This window comes from Oryctolagus cuniculus, chromosome 7 (genome assembly GCF_051225735.1).
Source record: "Oryctolagus cuniculus isolate XC-2025 breed Fujian yellow rabbit chromosome 7, ASM5122573v1, whole genome shotgun sequence".
NCBI lineage: Eukaryota > Metazoa > Chordata > Mammalia > Lagomorpha > Leporidae > Oryctolagus > Oryctolagus cuniculus.
This window is the reverse complement of record NC_142873.1, coordinates 22375271-22399470: the sequence shown is the minus strand read 5'-3', so window position 1 is coordinate 22399470 and position 24200 is coordinate 22375271. Positions and strand designations below refer to the sequence as shown.

General features: G+C 49.4%; 1 protein-coding gene across 10 annotated transcripts in view; it reads right to left on the bottom strand.

The window, feature by feature from the left end:
* Positions 1 to 24200, bottom strand: part of PRKAG2 (protein kinase AMP-activated non-catalytic subunit gamma 2) — a 312250-nt gene that overhangs the window by 18993 nt on the left and 269057 nt on the right. For 5 of the 10 annotated variants that reach the window (XM_051857058.3, XM_070077300.2, XM_051857060.3 and 2 more), the window contains 2 exons: positions 19715 to 19821; positions 1609 to 1690 (listed from right to left, as the gene is read on the bottom strand). In XM_051857058.3, the coding sequence (XP_051713018.1) occupies positions 1609 to 1690; positions 19715 to 19821 (189 nt within the window). The remainder of the gene's footprint in view (positions 1 to 1608; positions 1691 to 19714; positions 19822 to 24200) is intronic. The other 5 variants (XM_051857059.3, XM_089299508.1, XM_070077299.2 and 2 more) reach the window with 1 other exon arrangement.

The following is a 24200-nucleotide window of genomic DNA, read 5'->3' as shown; positions in this document are numbered from 1 at the left end:
CTTTGAAGATAGCAAATATGTTTAACACACTCAAACTATTACTCAAAACTATTATGAGTGTGCTAAGTATCTACATTAAGCTAGATAAACCAAGGCAGCAGGAATTAGACAGCACGTACAAAGGAATTAACTGCAGCATTTGGCAAATCAATGACAGAAAACTTACTTATTATAAAATATCAAAAATAATCCCACCCACATGTAAATCATCTAAAATACTTAAACACGAGACACAGTATCAGAGTATTCCATAAGCTTTAGAAACATGACATTTGTGGGAGCACCTGGGTTTCCTGGGACACATTCTGAAAACAATGGTTTTAAACACACAGTCACCATTCAGGGAGTGCCTACCACTCATGTGCTGCACAGGACTACAAAAATCCACAGACATGAACCCCTTCCCTGAAGAATGCGCAGCCTAGAAGGGGAGGCAGACATAAAGAGCTAACCCCACAATAAAATGACGGGTACTCCCAGAGACACTACCATCACTGTCTACTACCAGTTGTAAGACGGGAAATGACGGCGTTTGAGCAGGCCTAAGTTACACGTGGTTTTTAATGATCTAACAATGGTTCACCACATTTTGCCTGTCCTGTAAAAAGGTGTCCACCCAGTAGATGCGTGGTGCAGCCACGACACTAGGCTGGCAGTGGACAAGGGCGGCTAACTTAGGTCTGACCACGGCGGCCCTCTAGGGATTCTGCTCGCTGGCTGCTAAAGGCACACAGGTCCCCAGAAGTTGCTGAACCAAAACAAGTTCAACCAAAGTAAAAGGAGCTCCAGAAAATACAATGGTGTTTCCCATGTGCTGTCAGCTCTACCCGGCCAGAGGGTAAAATTAACAGTGTCCTGGAGCCGGCGCTGTGGCTTGCTTGGTTAATCCTCTGCCTGCGGCACCGGCATCCCATAAGGGCACCAGATTCTGTCCTGGTTGCTCCTCTTCCAGTCCGGCTCTCTGCTGTGGCCCAGGAGGGCAGTGGAGGATGGCCCAAGTGCTTGGGCCCTGCACCTGCATGGGAGACCAGTCTCTCTGTCTGTCTGTCTGTCTCTCTCTCTCTTTTTTTTTTTTTTTTTTGACAGGCAGAGTTAGACAGTGAGAGAGAGAGACAAAGAAAGATCTTTCTTCCATTGGTTCACTCCCCAAATGGCCGCCACAGCTGGAGCTGCGCCAATCCAAAGCCAGGAGCCAGGTGCTTCCTCCTGGTCTCCCATGGGGTGCAGGCACTCAAGCACTTGGGCCATCCTCCACTGCCTTCCCAGGCCACAGCAGAGAGCTGGACTGGAAGAGGAGCAACAGGGACAGAACCGGCGCCCTGACTGGGACTAGAACCTGGGGTGCCGGCGCCGCAGGCGGAGGATTAGCCTAGTGAGCCCCGGCGCCGGCCTCTCTCTTTCTCTCTCTCTCATTTTCTGTAACTCTACCTGTCAAATAAAAAAAAGTTTTTTTTTTTTTTTTTTTTTTTTTTTTTTTTTAAAAAAAAGAGTGTCCTTTAATCTGCCTCAGCGTTTACCAGGGCGGCCCTGAACCAGCGCCCGTTCGGAAGCTGGAGGCTCTCTGTGCGGAAGCTTCCCCCTCACTCTTCCCCAGGCCCACCCGCTTACCTACAAAACGCTGCTTTTTACTCTCCCACAGCGGTGCTGCTCGAACACCATTGGCTACCAAGGCAAAGAAGGCCTTCTTAACCTAAAGAGAAACAGGAGACAAACATGCTTTTAGCATCCACACGGCAGGAAGAAAAACACCTTCAACTAGGATATTCAAATCCTGACCAGGTCCCTTCAATGATCTGCTTTGTGAGTTTGATAAGCAAAAAATAACTGAATTCCATCTGTTGATTACATTAGCAAGAAATCCTTTTGTATTATACCTAAATTGGGCATGTAGGGATTGGCGATTATTTTTCAAACCTGAAACAATGCAATTAACTTGCATTTCGTTTCTTATTGCATCTAAAAGCTCTTGCATAGACACTTTATATAATCAGAACCATACACAGTTATTAAACACGTCTTATTTCTCCTTTATGTGATTATTAGTTCATCGGAAGACAGTGAAGTTATATCAAGTTACTTAAATTGAAGATTTGTTCTTATAATGTTCCATAACAACAGATGCTCTTTCTCGTTTCCTCGAGGAAGAAAAGGCACAGAAGATACACTCGGGTTTTCTGTCTTCTAGAGACAAGCATTCACGCCAGCTCAGTAAGGGGCAGGCATTGTTCAGAGCAGGTTAACACAGGCAGCTCGTGAGCACTCAGAAGCAGCTGTTGGCATTTCCTCAGCTGGCATCCTTGATGGTTTAATAGTAGCCAACAGTGGAAAATGAGCCTCTAAATACAAACAGCAAGTAAACACAGGGAAAGCAGTTCTAGCTTATTAATAACCCAAGAAATACAAACTAAAGCAAACTTAAAGTATCATTTAGCTATTTGAATAAACCAACGTTTTTAAGTTACAGCTTCTAACGCAAGTGCTGTTATAAAACTACTGGTGGCACCATAAATTGGTAAAATATTTTTGAGCCCCAGCTTGTATCAGGAATCACAAAAATGAGGTGGTACTGCGGTGCAGCGGGTTAAAGCCCTGGCCTGAAGCGCCGACATCCCATATGGGCGCCGGTTCTAGTCCCGGAGGCTCCTCTGATCCAGCTCTCTGCTATGGCCTGGGAAAGCAGTAGAAGATGGCACAAGTGCTTGGGCCCCTGTACCCATGTGTGAGACATGGAGGAAGCAGGTCCTGGCTCCAGACTAGCCCAGCTCCAGCCATTGTGGCCATTTGGGGAGTGAATCAGTGGATGGAAGTCTTTTCTCTCTGTAACTCTGCCTCTCGAATAAATGAATAAATCTTAAAAATAAAAACACCCCCTCATTGTGAAAAGAAATGGGTAAGAATGAACAGAACTTAGAGCAGACTGTGGGACTAAGAACTCAATACCTATTTCTTCCTTTTTGTGACACAATTTGCATTTATGTAGAATTACATATGTGCCCGGCTCACCTACACAAAAATGTAAAGGACTCTGTGGTATGACAGGTTGCATTATTTATTGTATACATTTATCTTAAGCCAGCCCAGCACATGTCCTGAGTATAGCAGAGATTCTATATATAGATGAACCAGCACAGAACTGGGAAAAAGGTAAGAAGAGCCAGCCCAACGATACGGCTAAGAAATCTAACTAAATGGCACTCATACATTGAAAAACTATTTTTGAATCACACTTTGTACCAGGGATCATAAAGTAGTCATACCGTTTGTGTAAATATATGGCATCCAGGGATGGAACACTGATTTGAATGGTCTCCGTTTCTACCTGGATGATACCCTGACAATCCCTGATCCTGGGCTTAGAAAATATTATAAAAAGGGACTGGCGTGGCACAGCAGGTTTAGTTGTTGCTTGCAGCGCTGGTATCCCGTACTGGAGTGCCAGTTCTAGTCCTGGCCACTCTGCTTCCAATCCAGCTTCCTGCTTATGCGCCTGGGAAGGCAGTGGATGATGGCCCAAGTATTTGGGCCCCGTCACCATGTGGGAGACCAGGAGGGTGTTCCTGGCTCCTGGCTTTGGCCCGTCAAGATCTGACTGTTTTGGCGATTTGAGGAGTGAGTTAATGGGCAGAAGATCCCCCCACCTCATCTCCTTCTCTCTTTCTTACTCTGTCTTTAAAAAAAGAAGATAAAATACAAGGAAAATCACATCTAAATAGTTTTTTTTTTTTTTTTTTTTTTTTTTTGACAGGCAGAGTGGACAGTGAGAGAGAGACAGAGAGAAAGGTCTTCCTTTTGCCATTGGTTCACCCTCCAATGGCCGCCACGGCTGGCGTGCTGCGGCCGGCGCACCGCGCTGATCCAAAGGCAGGAGCCAGGTGCTTCTCCTGGTCTCCCATGGGGTGCAGGGCCCAAGTACTTGGGCCATCCTCCACTGCCTTCCCGGGCCACAGCAGAGAGCTGGCCTGGAAGAGGAGCAACCCGGCGCCCCGACTGGGACTAGAACCCAATGTGCTGGTGCCACAAGGCGGAGGATTAGCCTAGTGAGCCACAGCGCCGGCCTAAATAGGTTTTAAAATACATTAAATATCAGCTTAGTTTGTTTTTCTAAACTGGTTAGAACAGGATAGAAATGGAGGGAATCATTAAAACCATAAACTATTTTCTTCGGAATAAGAGACTTAGCTGTAAGAGTTCGGTGTGAAGGCTAAGTTGCCACTTGGGTTGCTGTATGCCATATCACAGTGCTTGGGTTCAAGTCCCAGCTCTGCTCCTGATCCCAGCTTCCTGGGAGGCAGCAAGGTGACGGCTCAAGTTCTTACCACCCACCAGGTTGGTATTTGGAGAGTGAAGCAATAGATAGGAAATTTCTGTCTCTCTCTCTCTCTCTGCCTTTTAAATAAATAAAATACATAAAAATTTCACAACATCAGAACATGTAGCAATGAAAATTACTAGTTGGGATGATTCATGAAACTCTAAGTGGTCACGTTACGGAAAGGCTACTCCTGGAAGGTTTGAGTTTGGCCACAACGGAACAGCTGGAAACGAGAGAAACCATGTACAGAAACCATGACACACCACTTGGAAGCACTGGAGTGCATCAACAGAGGCAGGGTTCAGGGGGCTACACATTTTTCAAAGTGTATTAATTTGTTTTTATTTATTTGAAAGGCAGAGAGACAGCGAGAGATGCAGATGCAGAAAGAGACCTATCTGGTGGTTCACCACCCAGATGTCTGCAACAGCTGGGGCTGGGCCAGGCAGAAGCCTGGAGCAAGGAACTCCATCTGGGTCTCCCACTTGGGTGGTGGGGCCCAAGTGTCTGGGCCACCACCTGTTGCTTCCCAGGATGCACATTAGCAGGAAGCTGACGGGAGGCAGAGGTGGGACTTGGGCCCAGGCACCATGACATGTGACTGGGTATCCCGAGCATCAGCTTAACCTGCTGCTTCCTGGGGCCTGTCACTCACTTGTCAAGGCGGGAGCTGTAACTCTGGAAGGAGAAATCAGTACGTGCACTGAGATCCACATTAATTCCAGAATTTTTCTGAGGGCTTTTTCCAAATCATCTTTGAGCAGATACATTTCAACAGAAAAGTGGAGTTAAATAAATAAACCACAGGCAGGATAAATACAAAGAAAATGACACTTAAGAACGTCAGAGACAAGTTGCTGAAAACCACAGGAAAAAGAACAAACCAACCAGAAGACAAAAGACTCATCATTAACTTTCAAAAAAGTGACAATCAGACTGATGGGGACTTTTGCAACTGAACTGTGAAAGCTAGAAGAAGGCATCAGAAAGTAAACTTCAAGATGCTCAAAGACAAAGATCCTGACAACCTAGAGTGTATGTCAGCAAAAAACACCCTTCAAAAAGGACTGGCTAAGTTAAGTGGTTTTTTTTTTTTGACAAACGGAAGCTGAGAAAACTGTTGCCAAGCAAACCATGGGGTGACACAGGGGATTTCCGGATGCTGCCGGAGGGAGGCTCCAGAGCTGCCAGGAAGGAGGGGATGTGGGTGAGCAGAGATAAACAATGGGTGTTTGGAACCGGAGAAATAATATCCTGTGGAACAGGTTGTAAGCCACATATAGAAGCAAATACACACCAGTGACAACACACAGGGCAGGAGAGGGGTTACTGAAGTTAAAGCTGTTAGATAACATTTTGCACTGCTAGGGAGATGGAGAAAATATTGTAAGATGGGAAGTATATCATAATCCATATGGTAGTATCCAAAAGATTAGTAAAAGAATGCATAACTGAAGAGCTAACTGAGGCAAAAAGTGCAGTCAAACGAAGGAAGGAAGGAATAAAAGAATAACACATAGGAAAAATAAACATAAGCAATACAACAGACCAGACACTAAATAAATGTCATTCTGGGCACTCACTGCATGATTTAATCACAACTGTAATGAACGCAGAAAACCAAGAGAATGCTGTACACAACCTTGGGATCCTATCAAGGAGAGCCTTTCTCTAGGTGGCTATGAGCTGAATGATCTAAACTCTGGATGTGTGAGAGCCAAATGAGGAGTCCTTCCTTCAGGGGCCTTATTTCTAGAAGTTTCTGTTCTATCCAGGGAACCAATTACCTTCCAGACACAAGTGACTGAGCTTCATGGACAAACAAAAAGAACTGGTTAGAAGGTACAGTAAAGGGGCTGGCGCTGTGGCACAGCAGGTAAAGCCGCTGCCTGCAGTACTAGCATCCCATATGGGCGCCCACAAGTCCTGGCTGCTTGACTTCCGATCCAGCTCTCTGCTGTGGCCTGGGAAAGCAGTGGAGGATGGCCCAAGTCCTTGGGTCCCTGCGCCTGTGTGGGAGACCTGGAGGAAGCCCCTGGCTCCTGGCTACAGATCAGTGTAGCTCTGGATGTTGTGGCCACTTGGGGAGTGAACCAGCGGGTGGAAGACCTCTCTCTCTCTCTCTGCCTCTCCTTCTCTGTGTAACTCTGACTTTCAAATAAATAAGTCTTTAAAAAAAAAAAAAAAAAAAAAAAAGAGCTAGAGAGAGGGAGAGACCAAAGACAGTGCTGGTTCACTCCCTAGATGGCCACGACGACTGTAGCTGGGCCAGGCAGAAGTCAGGAGCCTGGGGTTTGTGGCAGGAGTCTAGACACCTGAGCCATCTTCTGCTGCTTTCCCCAGGCCATTAGCAGGGAGCTGCCTCAGAAATGGAGCAGCCGGATATGAACTGGCACCCATATGAGATGCTGGCATCGCAGGCAGCAGCTTTACCAGCTATGCCATAGCACCAGCCCCAATACCTGATTTTCACAGCTAACAGTTACACTTTATACAAATATCACATTAGGTCTAGCAGTTATTTTTTTTTTTAAGATTTATTTATTTTACTTGAAAGTCAGAGTTACAGAGAAAGAGAGAGAGAGAGAGAGAGAGAGGTCTTCCACCCGCTGGTTCACTCCCCAAGTGGCCACAACGGCGCTGCGTGGATCCAAAGCCAGGAGCCAGGAGCTTCTTCCAGGTCTCCCATGTGGGGGCAGGGGCCCAAGGCCTTAGGCCATCTTCCACTGCTTTCCCAGGCCATAGTAGAGAGCTGGATCAGAAGTGAAGCAGCTGGGATATGAACCGGCACCCATATGGGATGCCAGCACTGCAGGCGGTGGCTTTATCCTCTATGTTACAGCGACGGCCCCCTAGCAGTTATTTTAATTGACATTTTCATACTACTAAACTTCAAACTTAAAAAAATGACAGCAACATAAGCAGTGATTTAATTTTTTAAGAGTTATTTATTTGAAAGGCAGAGTTACAGAGAGGCAGAGGCAGAGAGAGGGAGGTCTTCCATCCGCTGGTTCATTTCCCAAATGGCCACAACGGCCGGAGCTGGGCCGATCCGAAGCCAGGAGCTTCCTCCAGGTTTCCCACACACTGCAGGTGGTAGCTTTACCCACTACACTACAGCGCCAGCCCCCAGGGATTTAATTTTAACACTCAAATATAATGACTTATTTCAGAAAAAATATTTTGCTTCCTCATGATAAGTTCTCTGACTAACCTGCTACTTCACCTGCTGCAAAGTCACTAAAAGTCTCAAGGCTACTGCAAATCAAATCAAAGGAAATGACTGTGTAACAGGAGTGTTCTCTCTCTCTCTCTCTCTTTTTTTTTTTTTAATTTGAGGAGAGAGAGAAATCCTACCCCTTAGTTCAGTCCCCAAACACTAGCTGAACTGGGCTGCAGCTGGGACCTAGGAGCTCAGCCCAGGTCTCCCATGCGGGTGGCAGGAATGTGATCACTCGAGCCTACACAGCTGCATCCCGGAGTGTGCGTCAGCAGGCAGCTGGCATCAGGAGCCGGGGACGGGAACTGACCCAGGCCCTCCAGTGTGGGACACGGGTGTCCTACTGCTGGGACACCTGTGCCTCAGCACGGCCCTGCTCCGTCTTCTTACTTAGCTTTCTTTACTGAGGAGGGGAACGGAGAATTCTTCCGCATCTGCTGGTTCACTCCCAAAGGCCCACACATGGAAGCTACATGAGAAGGCAGGGCTTGGTCCAAGACACCCTCATAGCAGGTGTGGGCACGTCAAGTGGTGGCTTTAGCCCACTGTGTCCCAGTGCCCGTCTCTTAATAAACTGTTATGTCAAAGCTTATCAGGTGGATTTAATAATAACCTGACGGCATCTATCCTCTGCATAAAGGGTTCACTTTCTTTTTCTTCTAATTTTTAAATTCATTTTCATTTTATTTCAAAGGCAGGGAAACAAAGAGAGACATAGAGAGATCTTCTATCCACTGGTCACTCCCCAAAATGCCCACAACAGCTGGGGGTGGACCAGGACAAAGCCAGGAGCCAGACTCCATCCGGGTCTCCTACGTGGGTGGCAGGGACCCAAGTCCTTGAGCTGCCTCCCGAGCTGTGTATTAGCAGGAAGCTGGAATCCGGAGCAGAGCCGGCCAGGCATTCTGACATGCAATGTAGCTGTCTCAGGCAGCGCCTCCACTGCTGTACCAAAAGGCCCACCCGGCGTCCAGCTTCGTAAGAATGGTCTTCAAGAGCCTTTGTGAGCCGGCCCCAGCTGTTCCTCAACAGCTGCATCACACTCCTCAAACTCTCCTTCCACTCTTTCTGCCATGCCGTTCCTTCTACCGAAACCTGTTCATCCTCAGCGTCTGACTCCGGAACAGAACCTACCCACACCACTCCAATCCAAACAGATCTGTCCCTCCCCTCTACTCTTGCAGTATCTAATATAATGCAGGCTTCTGCAGTTTCCCTTGTACTCCCCAAATTTAAAAACTATCTCAAACTACAGAATACAAGTTAAAAATGTTACAAACTAAGAGCCACTCACGGGCCCAAATGCTGCAGAAAACGAGAGCGGCAGGAGCAGCTGCTGACAGACAAAGAGGAAGTGGCAACGCCCAAGGCTCCGTGTAAGGTGGGGATAGGAGTCGGCCCGAGGCCAGGGCCACACTGACCCCTCCTGGAGACCTTGGCAGGGGAGAGAGAGGGCCCAACAAGAAAACAGGAGGCTGTTTCAAATCCGGTGATGGCACAGCTACCTACCACCACCACCAGCGCCACGGAATTACTTTCTGGAGAAGCTGAGTCGCTCCAGAAATAAAATGCACAGACAGGGACATCTGGAGCGGGGGCTGGCCTGGCGCTGCTCACTGAAGCCACCCACTGTGCACGGCGGGTCCGTGCCAGCTCTGGTGCTGTGAACGAATGGGTGGTCACGGGCCAAGACTCCGGATGCTGAAGTCACACACCTCCTAGTTTTCTGTGTAGCTTTTTAGAATGATTAAGAAAAAAAAATTTCCAAAAAAGTTGAACATAAATACAGAGAAAGAGAAAAAAAAAAGACAGGATAAAAATATTAAAGATTGAGACTGGTATTTTGGCAAAGGGGGTAATTGTTCCACTTACAATCTAGCTCCCTGCTGATGTGTTTGGGAAAGCAGCCAAGGATGGCACAAGTACTTGGACCCCTGCCACCTATGTGGGAGACTCAGATGGAATTCCAGGCTCCTGGTTTCAGCCAGGCGCTACCCTGGCCCTTGTGGTCATTTGGAGAGTGAATGAGAGGCTAGAAGGTTGATCTTTCTATGTCTCTCCCACTCTCTCTGTTGTCTCTTTCAAACGAATAAACAAATAAATAAATCTTTTTTAAAAATTACAGATTAGGGGCCGGCGCTGTGGTGTAGCAGGTGAGGCTATGGGCATATGGGCGCTGATACGAGTCCTGGCTGCTCCACTCCTGATCTGGCTCTCTGCTATGGCCTGGGAAAGCAGTGGAAGATGGCACAAGTCCTTGGGCTCCTGCACCCACGTGGGAGGCCCAGAGGAAGCTCCTGGCTTCGGATCAGTGCAGCTCCGGCCACTGCAGCGAACTGGGGAGTGAACCAGCGGATGGAAGTTCTCTCTCTCTCTCTGCCTCTCCTTCTCTCTCTGTGTAACTCTTATCAAATAAATAAATAAATAAATCTTTTTAAAAAATGAAAGATTAATTCAGCGTGTCTACGTTCTGCCAATGGGGGTTCTAGAAAAAAGGAAGCCGTGGGAGGAAAATGACAGAGGGAGGAACAGAAGCAACACAGCACTGCACAATGTGAGTGCCGGCACGCGGCAGCCCAGGGGACCACAAGGCACACTGTTGGGGGTGGGGGGCTGGAGACCAGGTAGAAAGAGAAAGCCCCAAAAGCTTCAGATAGGAACTTATGAAATACAATTGCAAATAAGACTGCTTTCCAGCAATGCTGCTGGCCAGAGTAATGGACTGATGCCTTCAAAGCTCTTAGGAAAAATGATCTCCATCACGGAACTGTATCGAGCGTAAGGGACATCTAAGATTTCAGGCAGTGCGCGCCCAGGCATCTTTTCCTGGGAAGTGTTACGGACTAAGTATGTGTCTGTGTTTAGTTCAGCAGCTCTGTGGGGCGTCTGGGGGAATACGACAAGGAAGTAAGGACGAAGATGAGAGACTGCCTTTTTTGCTATAAGCTTTTTTCTAACACTTTAAAACTATTAAAAACTATTTATAAGAAAATCTGAAGATGTCTGAATTAGCCAGGAGTCCGCCGTCTGTTCCGGCGACAGCACACGCTCCGGCAGAGCCCTAGTCCACTCTCTTCTGGAGTGCTGATGGACTACCACTTCCTCTGTTCCAGACACCAGATGCTTACTAGTTAGTCCTAAGAACATTTAGCTTAGGAAGACGCCTTCTGGGTATTAATTATTATTAGCCATTCCCTCCTGCTTCAAGTCTCCCGTAAAGCAGATGATGCCACCCACACAGTCAGTTTCTGTCACAGCTCCAAACGGCGAGGAGCTCAGAGGACAAGTCGCCGGGGTATCACCAGTTTCTCGGCGTGCGTTCCCTGGAAGGCAGAGCTCGCCACCATGCAGCTTATTTGGGAATGTGATGCCAGGACGCAGGAGCGCTGGTGGCAGGAATGACACAGCCAGGAGGGTGAGTCAGCACAAGGAGGTGCTTCTGAGTCAGCCACAGTGTGGGCAGCCTGGAGTCTTCCGAGGACTGCCCGCCCCAAGGGCAGGGAGAGGCGGCTGTCCACTGGCTCCTGTCCTGCCCCGGCTAAGGCAGCCACGGGCACACAGAGTGGGCCTGAGGTGAGCGCCGTGCCGCTGCACCTGCATGAAGTGAGGAGTAGCTGGAATGTGAGGGCATGAATGGTTTCTCAATGGCCCACAAGAGGTATCCAAACAATCAGATAGCTTCCTGCGGGTTACTGAGGTTTAATTAACACTCTCTTAAGGTTCAATAATGAGCCACTAATGCGCTGAGTGCGCTGTCAAATCACACTTCTGCATCTCATCCACTAGGGCACCACCCAAGGCTCTGCCAGCTCTCCAGCTGAAACTCGCACACGGCGGTCCTGGCATCACCGCATCTACAGAACTCTCAGGAGGGGACCATCACGTTACTCCCTGGGGACACTCCACTCACTCACAACCTTAACCGGGGCTCACCCCACCCTCATCTTCCTTTACCCCTGGCCTCTGACATCAGCCCCGTTCACCACCCTTCTCCCAGTATCATGAACAGTTCTGAGACGTCCTTTCTAAATTCCCTTACGACAGACACAGGCTCAGCCTGGACTAGCAGTCAGACCTGGTCAGTGCAGGCGGGCACTCTCCTATGATCTCCAACGTCCTGGGCTCTCTCCCCTCCCACCACGGTGTATGCTCCCTTTCCCTTGTGCAGATCATTCTCTGACAGGGAAAACAGCACAGCCCGAGCTGAGGAGTCTCACCTTCTCTCAGCACCGGCAGCAGCAACAATCCCGAACAACAGCATTCCCGCTTCTCTTTCCTTCTGGCTTTTCACACAATCGAGCACCCCCTCTCCTCCGTGCTTCTACATTCTGATCCTCAGAGAGGTTATACGGGGAAGCCCCCTTCCATTCATGCCCTTCTTTAAATTTGTTTTTGATTATATGCTCTTCATTCTGTATGTCCTACTTAAACACACACACACACACACACACACACACACACACACAACAGTGCTTACTAATAGGTACTTATCTGGATACCTGCCTACTTTTCTTTCAATGGCAATATTAAAGATCGTATTGCTGGAATAATAATACAATAGTACTTTAGTATTAGATTGTAACTGAAAGTGTAAAATGAATATTCCTAAGTCCACACTGAAATAAATGACTGAATCAATGAGTAAAAGAGGGGAGAAGACACAAGTCTCCCTAGCTCAAAAATCCCAACCGATCTGTGCAGATGCTGCACTCTTAAGCAGGTAGAATCTGACTCCCCACCCCTTAAGTGTGGGCTGTGGACGGTGACTTTGTCCCAGAGACCATGGTACAGAGCGAAGAACAAATGTAACCTTACGGCGAAGACACCTGCCAGTACCTGGGCCAGGTGAGTCACATGGGTGTAGGACGGCAGGAAGAAAAGGGCACTTCCATGCCCCGAACCCTCATTCCCAGTCTAACTACGGGAAACACATCAGGCAAATCTCAACACAGGGCACTCGACGACGTACCTGACCCATGCTCCTGAAAAACCATCAGGCTGTCAAAGCCAAGGGAAGTCTGAGAAACCATTAGAACCAGAGGAAACGGGCACATGAAGATTCCATGTAACAGTAACCCCGGCGGATCCTCAAGCAGGAAGAACAACATCCGGGAAAAACTGAGGACGTCTCAATGTGGTACAGACCAGTTAATAGTAAGGTATCAATCAACACTGGCTCCTTCATTATGACGGGCATATCTCACACTGAGGAAAATGGAAAAAAATAAACTTGGACAGTGTTCCTATAAATCTAAAACTACGCTAAAAGTTTATTTAAAAACAAAGCTACTGTTTAAAGCGCCCAGTCCCGGCACGTGATGCTTCCATTATGAATTTTTACTTGTGTTTGAGAACCACTAACTCATACCTGCTCTCTGAGCTCTCGGGCTTACTGGGAAGGGAATGGGATGCGTCTTCCTTCTCTACTGCGCCAGCGATGATTAAGTTATTGTTTCTTTGCTCCAGCTTGACTCTGAAGCTGGGACTTGGAGACAACATTTGGCACTGCCAGCTGGTTCTACTTCAGGCTCCATCGAGGAGGTGAGTGAGGGGCTCAGAGCTGGAGGAGGGGGGCCTGCTTTTTCCCGTCTGCGACCTGCGGGCTTTCCAGTCCGCCCGCTGAGCCTGTAGGTGCTGGGCCTGCACCGCCTCACCTGGGGACCCACTTCCTCCTCAGAGCAGCAGCTCAGCCAGTCTGTCATTTCTTCATCACGCACAGGAGCTCCTCCAAGCCCCCACTCCCACCCAGACACACAAGCACCAGCCAGAAGCGTACCGTGGGGTCCCTCTTAGTTCCCTACGGCACCCTACAGCATGGCTGACACCTCAGTGTGCATGACTGTCACTCAAAGTCCCAGTAAAACATGCACCTCTGGGTCTCACCCCAAGTTCCCGAGTCAGCAGGTCTGGAGGGCCTGACAACAAGCATTTTGTAGGGTCCTAGCTTATGGTGAAGCTGCCAGTCCACAAATCAGAACTTCACAGTACTGCCTTAGAGGGCTTTATCCTTTCAGGCACCCAGCAAACCTACAACCAACGAACAGCTGTTTATGTTAAATTTCTGTTCAAATAGCCAGTATGGCTTCTGTCTCCTGGCAGAGAAGTTGGCACCAGCAGTGGTTCTCAGAAACAGATCTGGGATTGGGCTCCTGCGTGCTTGGGCTTGAACACAGTGTGAACTCTGTCAAGGGGAAATCAGATTCCTGTAACCTAGGGCAAAGCTGTGGCATCACAACCCACCAACTCATCATGTGGGGCTGTGATGCCACCTGCCAGGGGCCACCGAGCCAGTCCCATGGACCACAGGGCTGGGTGTGAGTGCACTGGAGCACACATGGAGAGAACGGCCAGTTCAGGTCACGGCCTGTGGCTCTAGAGCTTCCACGGCAGCACTAAAAGGAACCTTTTCCCTGAAAAGCTCCAGGCTGGCTGTGCTCTGTCGGCCAAGCACGGGCTGTGGACCCTGCAGGGATGGCCTCACTGATTCCAATGGGAATGACCTTGCCTAGTCATTGCCCAGACCTCGCCCAGTAGCAGGGACAAGTGCTGGGACTCCTGCGAATGACAAGGCAGGCACAGGTACCAACGTGGGCAACCAGGAATGAAAGTTCTGAACATAGGGGACTTCGGTGGTAGCTAACTGACTACAGTGTCCCTAACAATGAAACAGGTGCACAGCCTTCTAAAACAGTACTTGATCTATATACAAGAAAAACTCTTGAGGGTAGGGCTGAAAATCTAACTTGAATCATCAAACTGGAGAGTCTGGTCCTCTCACCGAGGGTGCAGACCTGAGCCAGCTCCCAGACTCACTCTCCCTGGGGAAGAAGATGGCAGCGCTGACCCCTCCCACTCCCCCCACACCATTTTTCTTCGCCCCATCCTTCCCATAGGGGCGTGCAAAAAGCCATGCAGACTTCCCAGAGTTACTGGACACTGGCTCTGCGTGGATGCCAATCCCTAGAACCCAGACTGTCACCGTGGTCTGTCGGTCAAACTGGGGGCCATGGCCCCATAGGAAGCCTCTGGAACTTGCTCTTGGTACGAGGCTGTGAAGCGATGCAATGGAGCATCCCTGGGGCAAGCGCAGAGGCTGGCGTGAGGGACCCTGCAGAGCCGGGCAGTTCACCATCAAGGCCCCGGGAGACGGCCTGCCTGGCTTGTGACTGCATCTTTGAGAAGGACTGGAGAGTACTGCGTACCCAGGACTGTCATGGTTGCTCACAATGTATATCCAGGGGACCTGAGGCCACTGCCCAGACAGAACAGCCTACAAGGTCCCTCCGCAGTCTGCTTCCCCGGCCACAGTATGCTTTCTCCAGGCTGTACACTGCTGCGACCTGCAGAAGTCCAACACCTTCACACCCCCCAGATCATCACAGGGCCCCCCCACACAGAGGGCATGTGCTGGCAGGATCTGGCAGGCAGGAAGTACCAGGGCTTTAGATGCCTCAGAGAGACATGTGAACCAGAAGGCGGGCCGGCGCCGCAGCTCACTAGGCTAATCCTCTGCCTGCAGCACCGGCACCCCGGGTTCCAGTCCCGGTCAGGGCGCCGGATTCTGTCCCGGTTGCTCCTCTTCCAGGCCAGCTCTCTTGGCCCGGGAAGGCAGTGGAGGATGGCCCAAGTGCTTGGCCCCTGCACCCACATGGGAGACCAGGAGGAAGCACCTGGCTCTTGGCTTTGGATCGGCGCAGTGCACCAGCCGTAGCGGCCATTTGGGGGGTGAACCAATGGAAGGAAGACCTTTCTCTCTGTCTCTCTCTCTCACTGTCTAACTCTGCCTGTCAAAACAAACAAACAAACAAAAAACCCCACAAAACCCATAAGGTGAGGGACAGACCCCACACAACTATAGGGTCTGACGCCCCAGAATGGCCTGGAACATACAGAGGCCCCCAAGGTAAAGTTCAAATTGTGGCTCCTGTTACCACATAATGTGAGGTGGGTCTTTTGGATGCAACAGGTACATTTGCATGTGTGACTCTGACATGTGCACTGAGTGACTCTAAAAGCTATTTCCAGAGGGGACCACAGCAGGATCAGGCTGGTTCTCCACAGCAGTCCTAGGGGTGCTATACAGTGCTCCCACCAACAGGAAATTCACAGGGCAAGTGCAGAGGGACCTGGGGGGAAATCCGAGACCACGAGGTCCTCGCCTGCAGGTAATTTTCCTCTCAGGAAGCAGCTCCTGGCTGAGTACTGGGCCCTGACTGACACGGAGCAACTAACCGTGGATGCTAAGTGACAGTGCAACCTGAGCTCGCCATCGCGAATGCGGGTCTGGTCCCCACGCCGGGGTCAGCGGCGCTCCGCTCTCAGGTGCACACGGAGCTCGCCAGGCCTGGGGTGCGAGGAGGCTGCTCTGGCACCCAGGCCTCCCCCTCCCTCGTCCGGTCTCTGGGCAGCTCCTCAGGCAGCAGCAGCCAACGGGGAAAACTGGGCTTGGTCAACAGCACAAGGTGGCTCTAGAGGACTGATGTGAGGACAGTCCCCCAGCTGCAGAACCTGAAGTTGTCCACTGAATTTCTACTTTCTCGGGACACATCCTTAGGCTAATTCCAGCGTTGAACTTGGGGGAATTCCTCTCTCCCCAATTCTGGGGGCAGCACACTTCTCATTTCCACTCTTCCCAGTGCGTCTGCTCCGTTTTCCTATTTCTGGTGTAGATCCCCTCTTTCCAGCTTCCTTGCAAATGGCCGACTCTGCTCCCTTGTCCAGTTCGGCTCAAATGCTCTGTGCCCTCAGAGTAACCTGTCATTGTCTGTTGTGCTCTGAAGATGGCCTTTATTTTTTCCTAAAAAACTAAAATCTAAATATATCTGTTACAACTTTGCTTTGCTTTTATTTACAGCTACAGGCATTCCACTAGGTCCACACTGGAGTTCACTTAACCAGGCTCTCAGTGGTGGACACCCGGCTGGTCCCGGGACCCTGCCACCCCTGTGCTGTTTTCCTCTTAGCTTGCTTTCTTTCTTTCTTTCTTTCTTTTTTTTTTTTTTTTACAGGCAGAGTGGACAGTGAGAGAGAGAGAGAGAGAGAAAGGTCTTCCTTTGCCGTTGGTTCACCCTCCAATGGCCACCGCAGCTGGCGCACTGCGGCCGGTGCACCGCGCTGATCCGAAGGCAGGAGCCAGGTACTTATCCTGGTCTCCCATGGGGTGCAGGGCCCAAGCACTTGGGCCGTCCTCCACTGCACTCCCTGGCCACAGCAGACAGCTGGACTGGAAGAGGGGCAACCGGGACAGAATCCGGCGCCCTGACCGGGACTAGAACCCGGTGTGCTGGCGCCACAAGGCGGAGGATTAGCCTAGTGAGCCGCAGCGCTGGCTCCTCTTAGCTTTCTTAGCTTTGAGGGTGGCTCTATGACTAGTACTGCAATCTGTGTCTAGAGAATACTCATGTCTCTTCTTTTCAAAAGACATCTTGGGGCCGGCGCTGTGGTGTAGTGGGTAAAGCTGCTGCCTGTAGTGCCGGCATTCCACATGGGCACCGGTTTGAGGCGTGGCTGCTCCACTTCTGATCCAGCTCTCTGCTGTGGCCTGGGAAAGCAGTGGAAGATGGCCCAAGTCCTTGGGCCCCAATACCCACATGGGAGACCCGGAAGAGGCTCCTGGCTCTGGATCGGCACAGCTTCAGTCATTGAGGCCAATTGTGGAGTGAATCAATGATGGAAGACTTCTGTCCCTCTCTCTCCCCCTCTCTCTCTCCTACTTTCAAATTAATAAATAAATATTAAAAAAAACCATTTTTTTTGGTAACAATTTATTTGAAAGGTGGAGTTACAATGAGAGAGGTAGAAGAGAGATCTTCATCTGCTGGTTCACCTCCACATGGCCACAGTGGCTGGAGCTGGGCCAGATCAAAGCCAGGAGTCAGGAGCTTCTTCTGTGTCTCCCATGTGGGTACAAGGGCCCAAGGACCTGGGCATACTCCACTGCTTTCCCAGGTGCATTTGCAGGGAGCTGGATTGGAAGCGGCGCAGCCAGATTAAACCAGTGCCCATATGGAATGTCGCTGCCGCAGGCGGAGGCTTAACCCATTACGCCACAGCACCAGCCCCTCAAAGACATCTTTTACTTTGCTTTAACCAGTACCAAACAACTTTCTCCCCTATTTCCATGATAGTAAATTTTTGCTCCTTCCAAGCTTAGAGCCTCACAGGATAAATGACTTCCTGGAGGTGATGTGCACACAGCTCCTACTAATTTGGAAGTGATATTTGCTGGGCTAGTGACCTCTGACATCTGAAGAACACCGCATTTCTCATGTATTACTCATTTGGGCTAAATTCTAAACTCTAGAGAAAGTCAGCTGCACGGTGCAGGGAAGAGCCAGGTACACAGCACGTCAGATCGGCTGTCGCTATTTTTCTGTTGATGGCAACGCCAAGGGTCAGCAGAGCAGGTACTTTCAGCAATGAGCCTTTGGTGGGGGAGGGGCGAGCTAGCAGTCCATTTTGGAAATTCAGAATGTCTAGTTACTGCACTCCTGAAATTCCTGGTTGCAGGTGTACAGACCACATTTCCTAAAAATGATTCCACATTGCCCCTACTGCAACCCCGTATTTGGATGCTTCCCTGTGTCAAACAATCAGAGAATCTTAGGGTTTTCAAAGGGACTCTGAAGGTCACCTGCTGCAGTCACAACACATAAAGTCAGTTAACAAAAATCCATTGTATTTCCATATACTAGTAAGAAATACCTGGGAAATGAAACTAGACAAAACCAAAATCACTTCCTCCTTCCTGCGAGTCCTGTGCGGCAGGCACAGAACCCAGGCACGGTGCATGCAAGAGCCCGGGGAGTCCTCCGGGAAAGAGCCACATGTGCAGATGTGGGAGCCAAGGCAGACCCTGGCTGCAAGGGCCCGTGAGAGGCCTGAGGGCCTGGGAGGAAGCTGGAAGAGCCTGGGCGGCATCGGCCGGGATGGCCTGGGAAGGCTTACCTAGGGCAGGGCTGTGGAGGACGCTGGGATGGACTCTCAGGGGCTCCACTGAGTCCAGGGCCCTCTGAGGACTCAGCTCGAGGCCACCCTTCATTGCACCTTGTTCCCTGCCTTGCCCTAGAACTCCTGCAGGGTTTCTCCTGGGAACGCACCCTTCGTAAACTACCTGCCCACGGCTTCCTGGCTGACCGTCCACTTCTGGGGAACTCAAGTGAAGTCAACCCTACTGATGATTCACACAGAAATATACACGCTACAGGCGCACTACAAAGGTGTGTACAGTATTCACATGCATGTATTTTATTTCATGGAACGCAGTTTGGTCAATACATTGAGCATATTATTTGGGATGTTTCATATGTGATCGTAAGTCACATTGATACAAAGTAATTTTAATACCAAAATGATCAGGTTCAAATTTTTCCTAAAAGAGATCAATACAGTACTCCCTGAAAGCTATTTACCTTGGCCTTTTCTTCTTCTAACTCTATTATTTCACATTTATCTATCACGCAGTCTACTAAAATCCATCAGGACAAGCTTAGGGAGGGGTGCACTTCCACAGTGAAGTCAGGCTCTCACATACAGCAGACGGACTTGTGCTCAAGTCCCAGACTTCCTCACACCTGAGCTCTGTGCACCAAGCCCTTAAGCTCTAGAACTTGCAGGTTAAGCCTTGTGTTAAGGTTTCGAACTCTAGAATTTGGGTTTCATTATCTGTAGGAGGAAGACGACAGTGATAGCACACTCTTTACATAAGGATGCCACGGAGACGGAGAGTTCAGACAAAAGCTCAGCACAGTGCTTGATATTTTGAAAGGACTCAGTAAAGGTCTGCTGGTATTGCTGGATTTAGATGACTGGGGAGGGGCTGGCGCTGTGGTGCACTGGGTTAAAGCCCCCGCCTGCAGTGCCAGCATCCCTTATGGGCGCTGGTGGTTCGAGTCCCGGCTGCTTCACTTCTGATCCAACTCCCTGCTAATGCACGTGGAAAGTAGCCGAGGATGGCCCAAGTCCTTGGGCCCCTGCACCCAATGTGAGAGACCCACCTTTGGATTGGCTCAGCTCTGGCCATCGTGGCTATTTGGGGATTGAACCAGTGGTTGGAAGACCCCTCTCTCTGTCTCTACTCCTCTCTGTAATTCAGTCTTTCAAATAAAATAAATCTTCAAAAAAAATAATAACATACTGTGTAAAGAAACTATGCAAACATACTGAAAAATCTATGCACTTACTTGCAATGTAGTATCAAAGACAACAAGCTTTGAACTGGTTGGGACGATGTCGTAACACTTGTGTGATCTCATGAATCGCATGTAAACACCGCTTTCTGAGTCTTCTGCTGAAAGAAGAAAAAAAATATGCATCAGTTAACATAAAAGAACTCCCTGAACCAGGCGCTAACAGGCTTAGGGGAAAACATGACATGTTTTCCTCATCAGATCCAATACGAGGCAGGAATATCCACTCTCCCTAATTGTATTCAACCCTATGCTGAAGCTCCTTGCTGGTGTAATAAGGCAAGGAAAAAAAATGGAGGGCACTCAGGCGGAGAAGGAAAAAACAGGAGCCAGAGCTGCGGTGGACGGTTAAGCTGCTGCCTGTGACACAGCATCCTGATGAGTAACGGTTCCAGTCCCGACTGGGGAAGCAGCAGACCATGGTGCACGTGCTTGGGCCCCTGCACCCACGTGGGAGACCCAGATTTAGTTTCTGACTCCTGGGCTTTGGCCTGGCCCAGCCCCGGCCATTGCGGCCACCTGCAGAGTGAACCAGCGGATGGGAGACCTCTCTCTCTCTCTCTTTCCAACTCTGACTTTCAAATAAATAAATATTTTTTTAAAAAAGGAAAAAAAAACCTTAACATTTATACATTGTATGAGCAAGGTTAGCAAAGTCAAAGAATACAGGGTTTATTTATTTTTAAAAAGGTTTTATTTATTTATTTGGAAGTCAGATTTAGAGAGAGAGGAAGAGACTAGGAGACAGAGATTTTCCACCAGCTGGTTCACTCCTCAGATGGCTGCAATGGCCATAGCTGGGCCAGGCCAAAGCCAGGATCCAGGAGCTTCTTTCAGATCCTCCATGTGGGCAGCAGGGAGCTGGATCAGAAGTGCAGCAGCTGGGACACAAACCGGTGCTCATATGGGATTCTGGGTTGCAGGCAGCAGCTTTTACCCACTACACCACAATGCCGGCCCCAAACATAGGATTTAGAAAATGAAAGCAAAGCTCCTGTGTAACTATATACTAAGAATACACAACAGAAAATTAAAATAAATGCCATATGGAAATAGGTACCTATATAGGGGAATAGAGAGCATCAAAACTGTAAACTGCCCAGGCAAATAAGTCTTTTTATTATTTAAATCTCTATAACAAAGTTAATTGACAATTTAAATAAAAAATTGCAATGCATTATGGATTTATGGCATATTTATAAGTAAACTGCCTGGCACCGACTCCCAACCAGACTCCCAATGCAGAAATCTAGCAGTTGTCCTTGTCATTGTCTTTACCCCAGCCAACGTATCACGTCCTGCTGGTTTATGCCCCAAGTCTCTTAAATTCACCAGTTCTCGCCGCCTCCATGACTACCCCCCTAGTCAGTGTACACCCTAACTTCCTGACTGATCTCTCTGCTTTCCACACTGCTCTCTTCAACAGCTGTCCACACTGCACCCAGACAGAACTGCCAGATGGGAGTCTGTGTCTGCTGAAACACTCCAATGACTTCCAACTGCTTTAGAAAGAAAGCAAAATCCATGAAGCAGCTGCAAGAAGCTGGCCTTGAAAGGCCTGTCCCCCCCAAGCCTCACCCATCACAGCACCCTACCCCGATATTCTCTCTAGCCAAAGGGCTTCTAGACTCTTCCATGGGGCCTGAAGCTACAATTCCTCTGCTTGGAATACTTTTTCTATCTCTTCCTGGTCCAGTCACTTCCTTGATTAGACCTCAGTTCAAGGACAAAGCTAGTAGGTTGTGGAACCGGCATCTGAACCTGATGCCCCCCAATTCCAAAGCTGTGTGTTGGCCAGGATGCTACCCCCTTCCCTTGGCCTGCCATAACGTCTTCCCCTGTTCTGTGTATTAAATCCTCACCCATCATCATGGTTCAGTTTCTACCACACTATCTCTGAGAGGCTTCTTTGACAGTTCCACTCAGCCCACGAAGACCTGTATATTTTACTTTCTTAAACGTTTTCTTTAGAAAAGCAGAGCAATGTGGGGGTGGAGAAGGGAACTGAGATTGAGAGAGAGAGACCTTCCATTTGTTCACTTCCTAAACATCCACAATAACTGAGCCTGGGCCAAGTCAAATCCCGGAGCCAGGAACTCCATCCATCCAGGTCTCCCGCATGGCTGGCAGAGACCCAAGTACTTGAGTCACCGCTGCTTTCCAGGGCGCACGTAAGTAGGAAGTTTGGGGCCGGCGCTGTGGTGCAGCGGGTTAACACCCTGGCCTGAAGCGCTGGCATCCCATATGGGCACTGGTTCTAATCCCGGCTGCTCCTCTTCAGATCCAGCTCCCTGCTATGGTTTGGGAAAGCAGTAGAAGATGGCCCAAGTCCTTGGGCCCCTGCACCCACATGGGAGACCCGGAAGAAGCTCCTAGCTCCTGGCTCCTGGCTTCGGATTGGTGCAGTTCTGGCCATTGTGGCCAACTGAGGAGTGAACCATCAGATGGAAGACTTCTGTCTCTCTCTCTTTCTGCCTCTCCTCTCTCTGTGTAACTCTGACTTGCAAATAAATAAGTAAATCTTTAAAAACAATAAGTAGGAAGTTTAGTGGGAAGTGGAGGCGGGACTTGAATCCAGGCTCTGTTATAGGACGTGAGCACCCCCAGGGGCACCTTAACTACCGCACTACAACAGCTGTTCCTGACCTGTCTTGCAGAAAATTTAGACTACTTGGGAATTATATGGGCAGAAAAAAATTACCTTAGCACACACAGTAATTAGCAAAGTAAGTGTTAAATCGTGTGATACTAACCAAGTTCCCTGACACTTATCTTTTGTGTCCCACTGTGCTAGTCCAGGATGACCAATGGCCAATTTCATTACAAACTACGAGGACCATTCCCAAGTCCGTTTTCAACTCTGGCATCTCCTCAGGGAACCATAATTCATCCTTTAGAGCTCTCTCCTCCCTGTCATCTCTCGGACGTCTCCATCTCACATGCCTCCCCTCTGGCTGTGGAATAAGGCCACGCACCCTGGGACTGCACTCAAGACTCTCCTTGTCAGCTTCTCGTATCTTATTTTCTCACCTCTGTTTTCACGACCAGGCAACAGGTTCCCTGTGAAGTTCCCCATCATCTTTAAGAACTGCACTTTCTTTAATTTCAATGTCTTCCTCTATTTTTTCTTTTCCAGGTTTTAAAAAAAGTATATTTTATTTTAAAGGCAGAGATAGATCCCTTCCAGTTCTGGTTCACTCCCCAAATGCCCACAACAGTTGGAGCCAGGCCAAAGTCAGGAGCCAGGAATTCAATCCAGGTCTCCCATGCAGGTGGCGAGAACCCTGCACCTGCGCCGTCACTGCTGCCTCCCAGGATGTGACCGGCAAGAAGCTGGAACCGGGAGACATGCCTGAATTTCTTCACTGTACAGACGAGGGAACTGAGACTAGAAGTTATGGGACTTGCCCAGAGCCAGACAGCAAGGAAAGGACTCCAGTGGGATTTAAAGCCACATCTCAGACCACAGCAGCTCTTCTCCTTAAACTCTGCTGCTCCACTAATAACGCACTCACCCAACAGACACTCGTGGAGGCTTCCCTTGCGCTATGCCCTGTCCTGGGTGTGGGGCCCTAAAGGTGAATACGATGCCTTGTCCCTGCCTGCAAAGCTTCCGTGTCAGCCAATCACGTAGGATCACACAGGCTGCTGACAGCCCTAAGAAAGGTCAGGAAGCGGGGCCGGCATCATGGCCTAACGGGTTAAGCTGCCGCCTGCAACACCAGCATCCTGTCTGGGTGTGGTTTCCTGGCTGGGGCCTGGCCCAGTCCCGGCTGTTGCAGCCATTTGGGGAGTGAACCAGCAGATGGAAGAGGGAGCTCCCTCTGTGTCTCCCTCTGTGTAACTCTGCCTTTCAAATAATTGAAAAGTGACTTGTTTCAGAATGCCTAAGGCTTCTACACCTTATGGAATACCACTTTATATTTTGTTAACAGTAATCAAATATTTCCAATATTCTTTCCCTTGGATAATTTCTTTGAATAATCAGAATTTTATTTAATTGAGGAATTCATCCTGTCAATAAATATCTATTGCATGTTTTCCTAGTGTGGGGACCAAGACAAATAAGACAGGGAAGGAAAGCATTTCCAAAGGGAAATACCTGCCAGCAGAGGAGAGCTTCTTGAAGCTGTGAGACTGCGATGCAGACCTCAGAGCTGTAGGGCCTTGCCCGCCTCGCTCAGGGCACTCCCACCAGCATCTAGGCCCGCAGGTCCGGCTGCCAAAGAATGCCCTTGGCTAGAGGTGCTGCAATCTGAGAATTGGGCTAGCCCAGAGGATGCGGGTGAGGCACCAAGGCACCTGCTACCAGCTGTGTCCACGCGCTAGGGGCTGGGGACGCCGGGGGAACGCAGTGCATGCGGCTCCTGCCTTCACCGATGCTATACGTGGGTGGAGAAGACACAGTCGTGCGTGCTACCAAGGGCAAGCGTGGGGCTGGCACTCAGGCACAGATGAGTGGATGGACGAAACTTCCGTG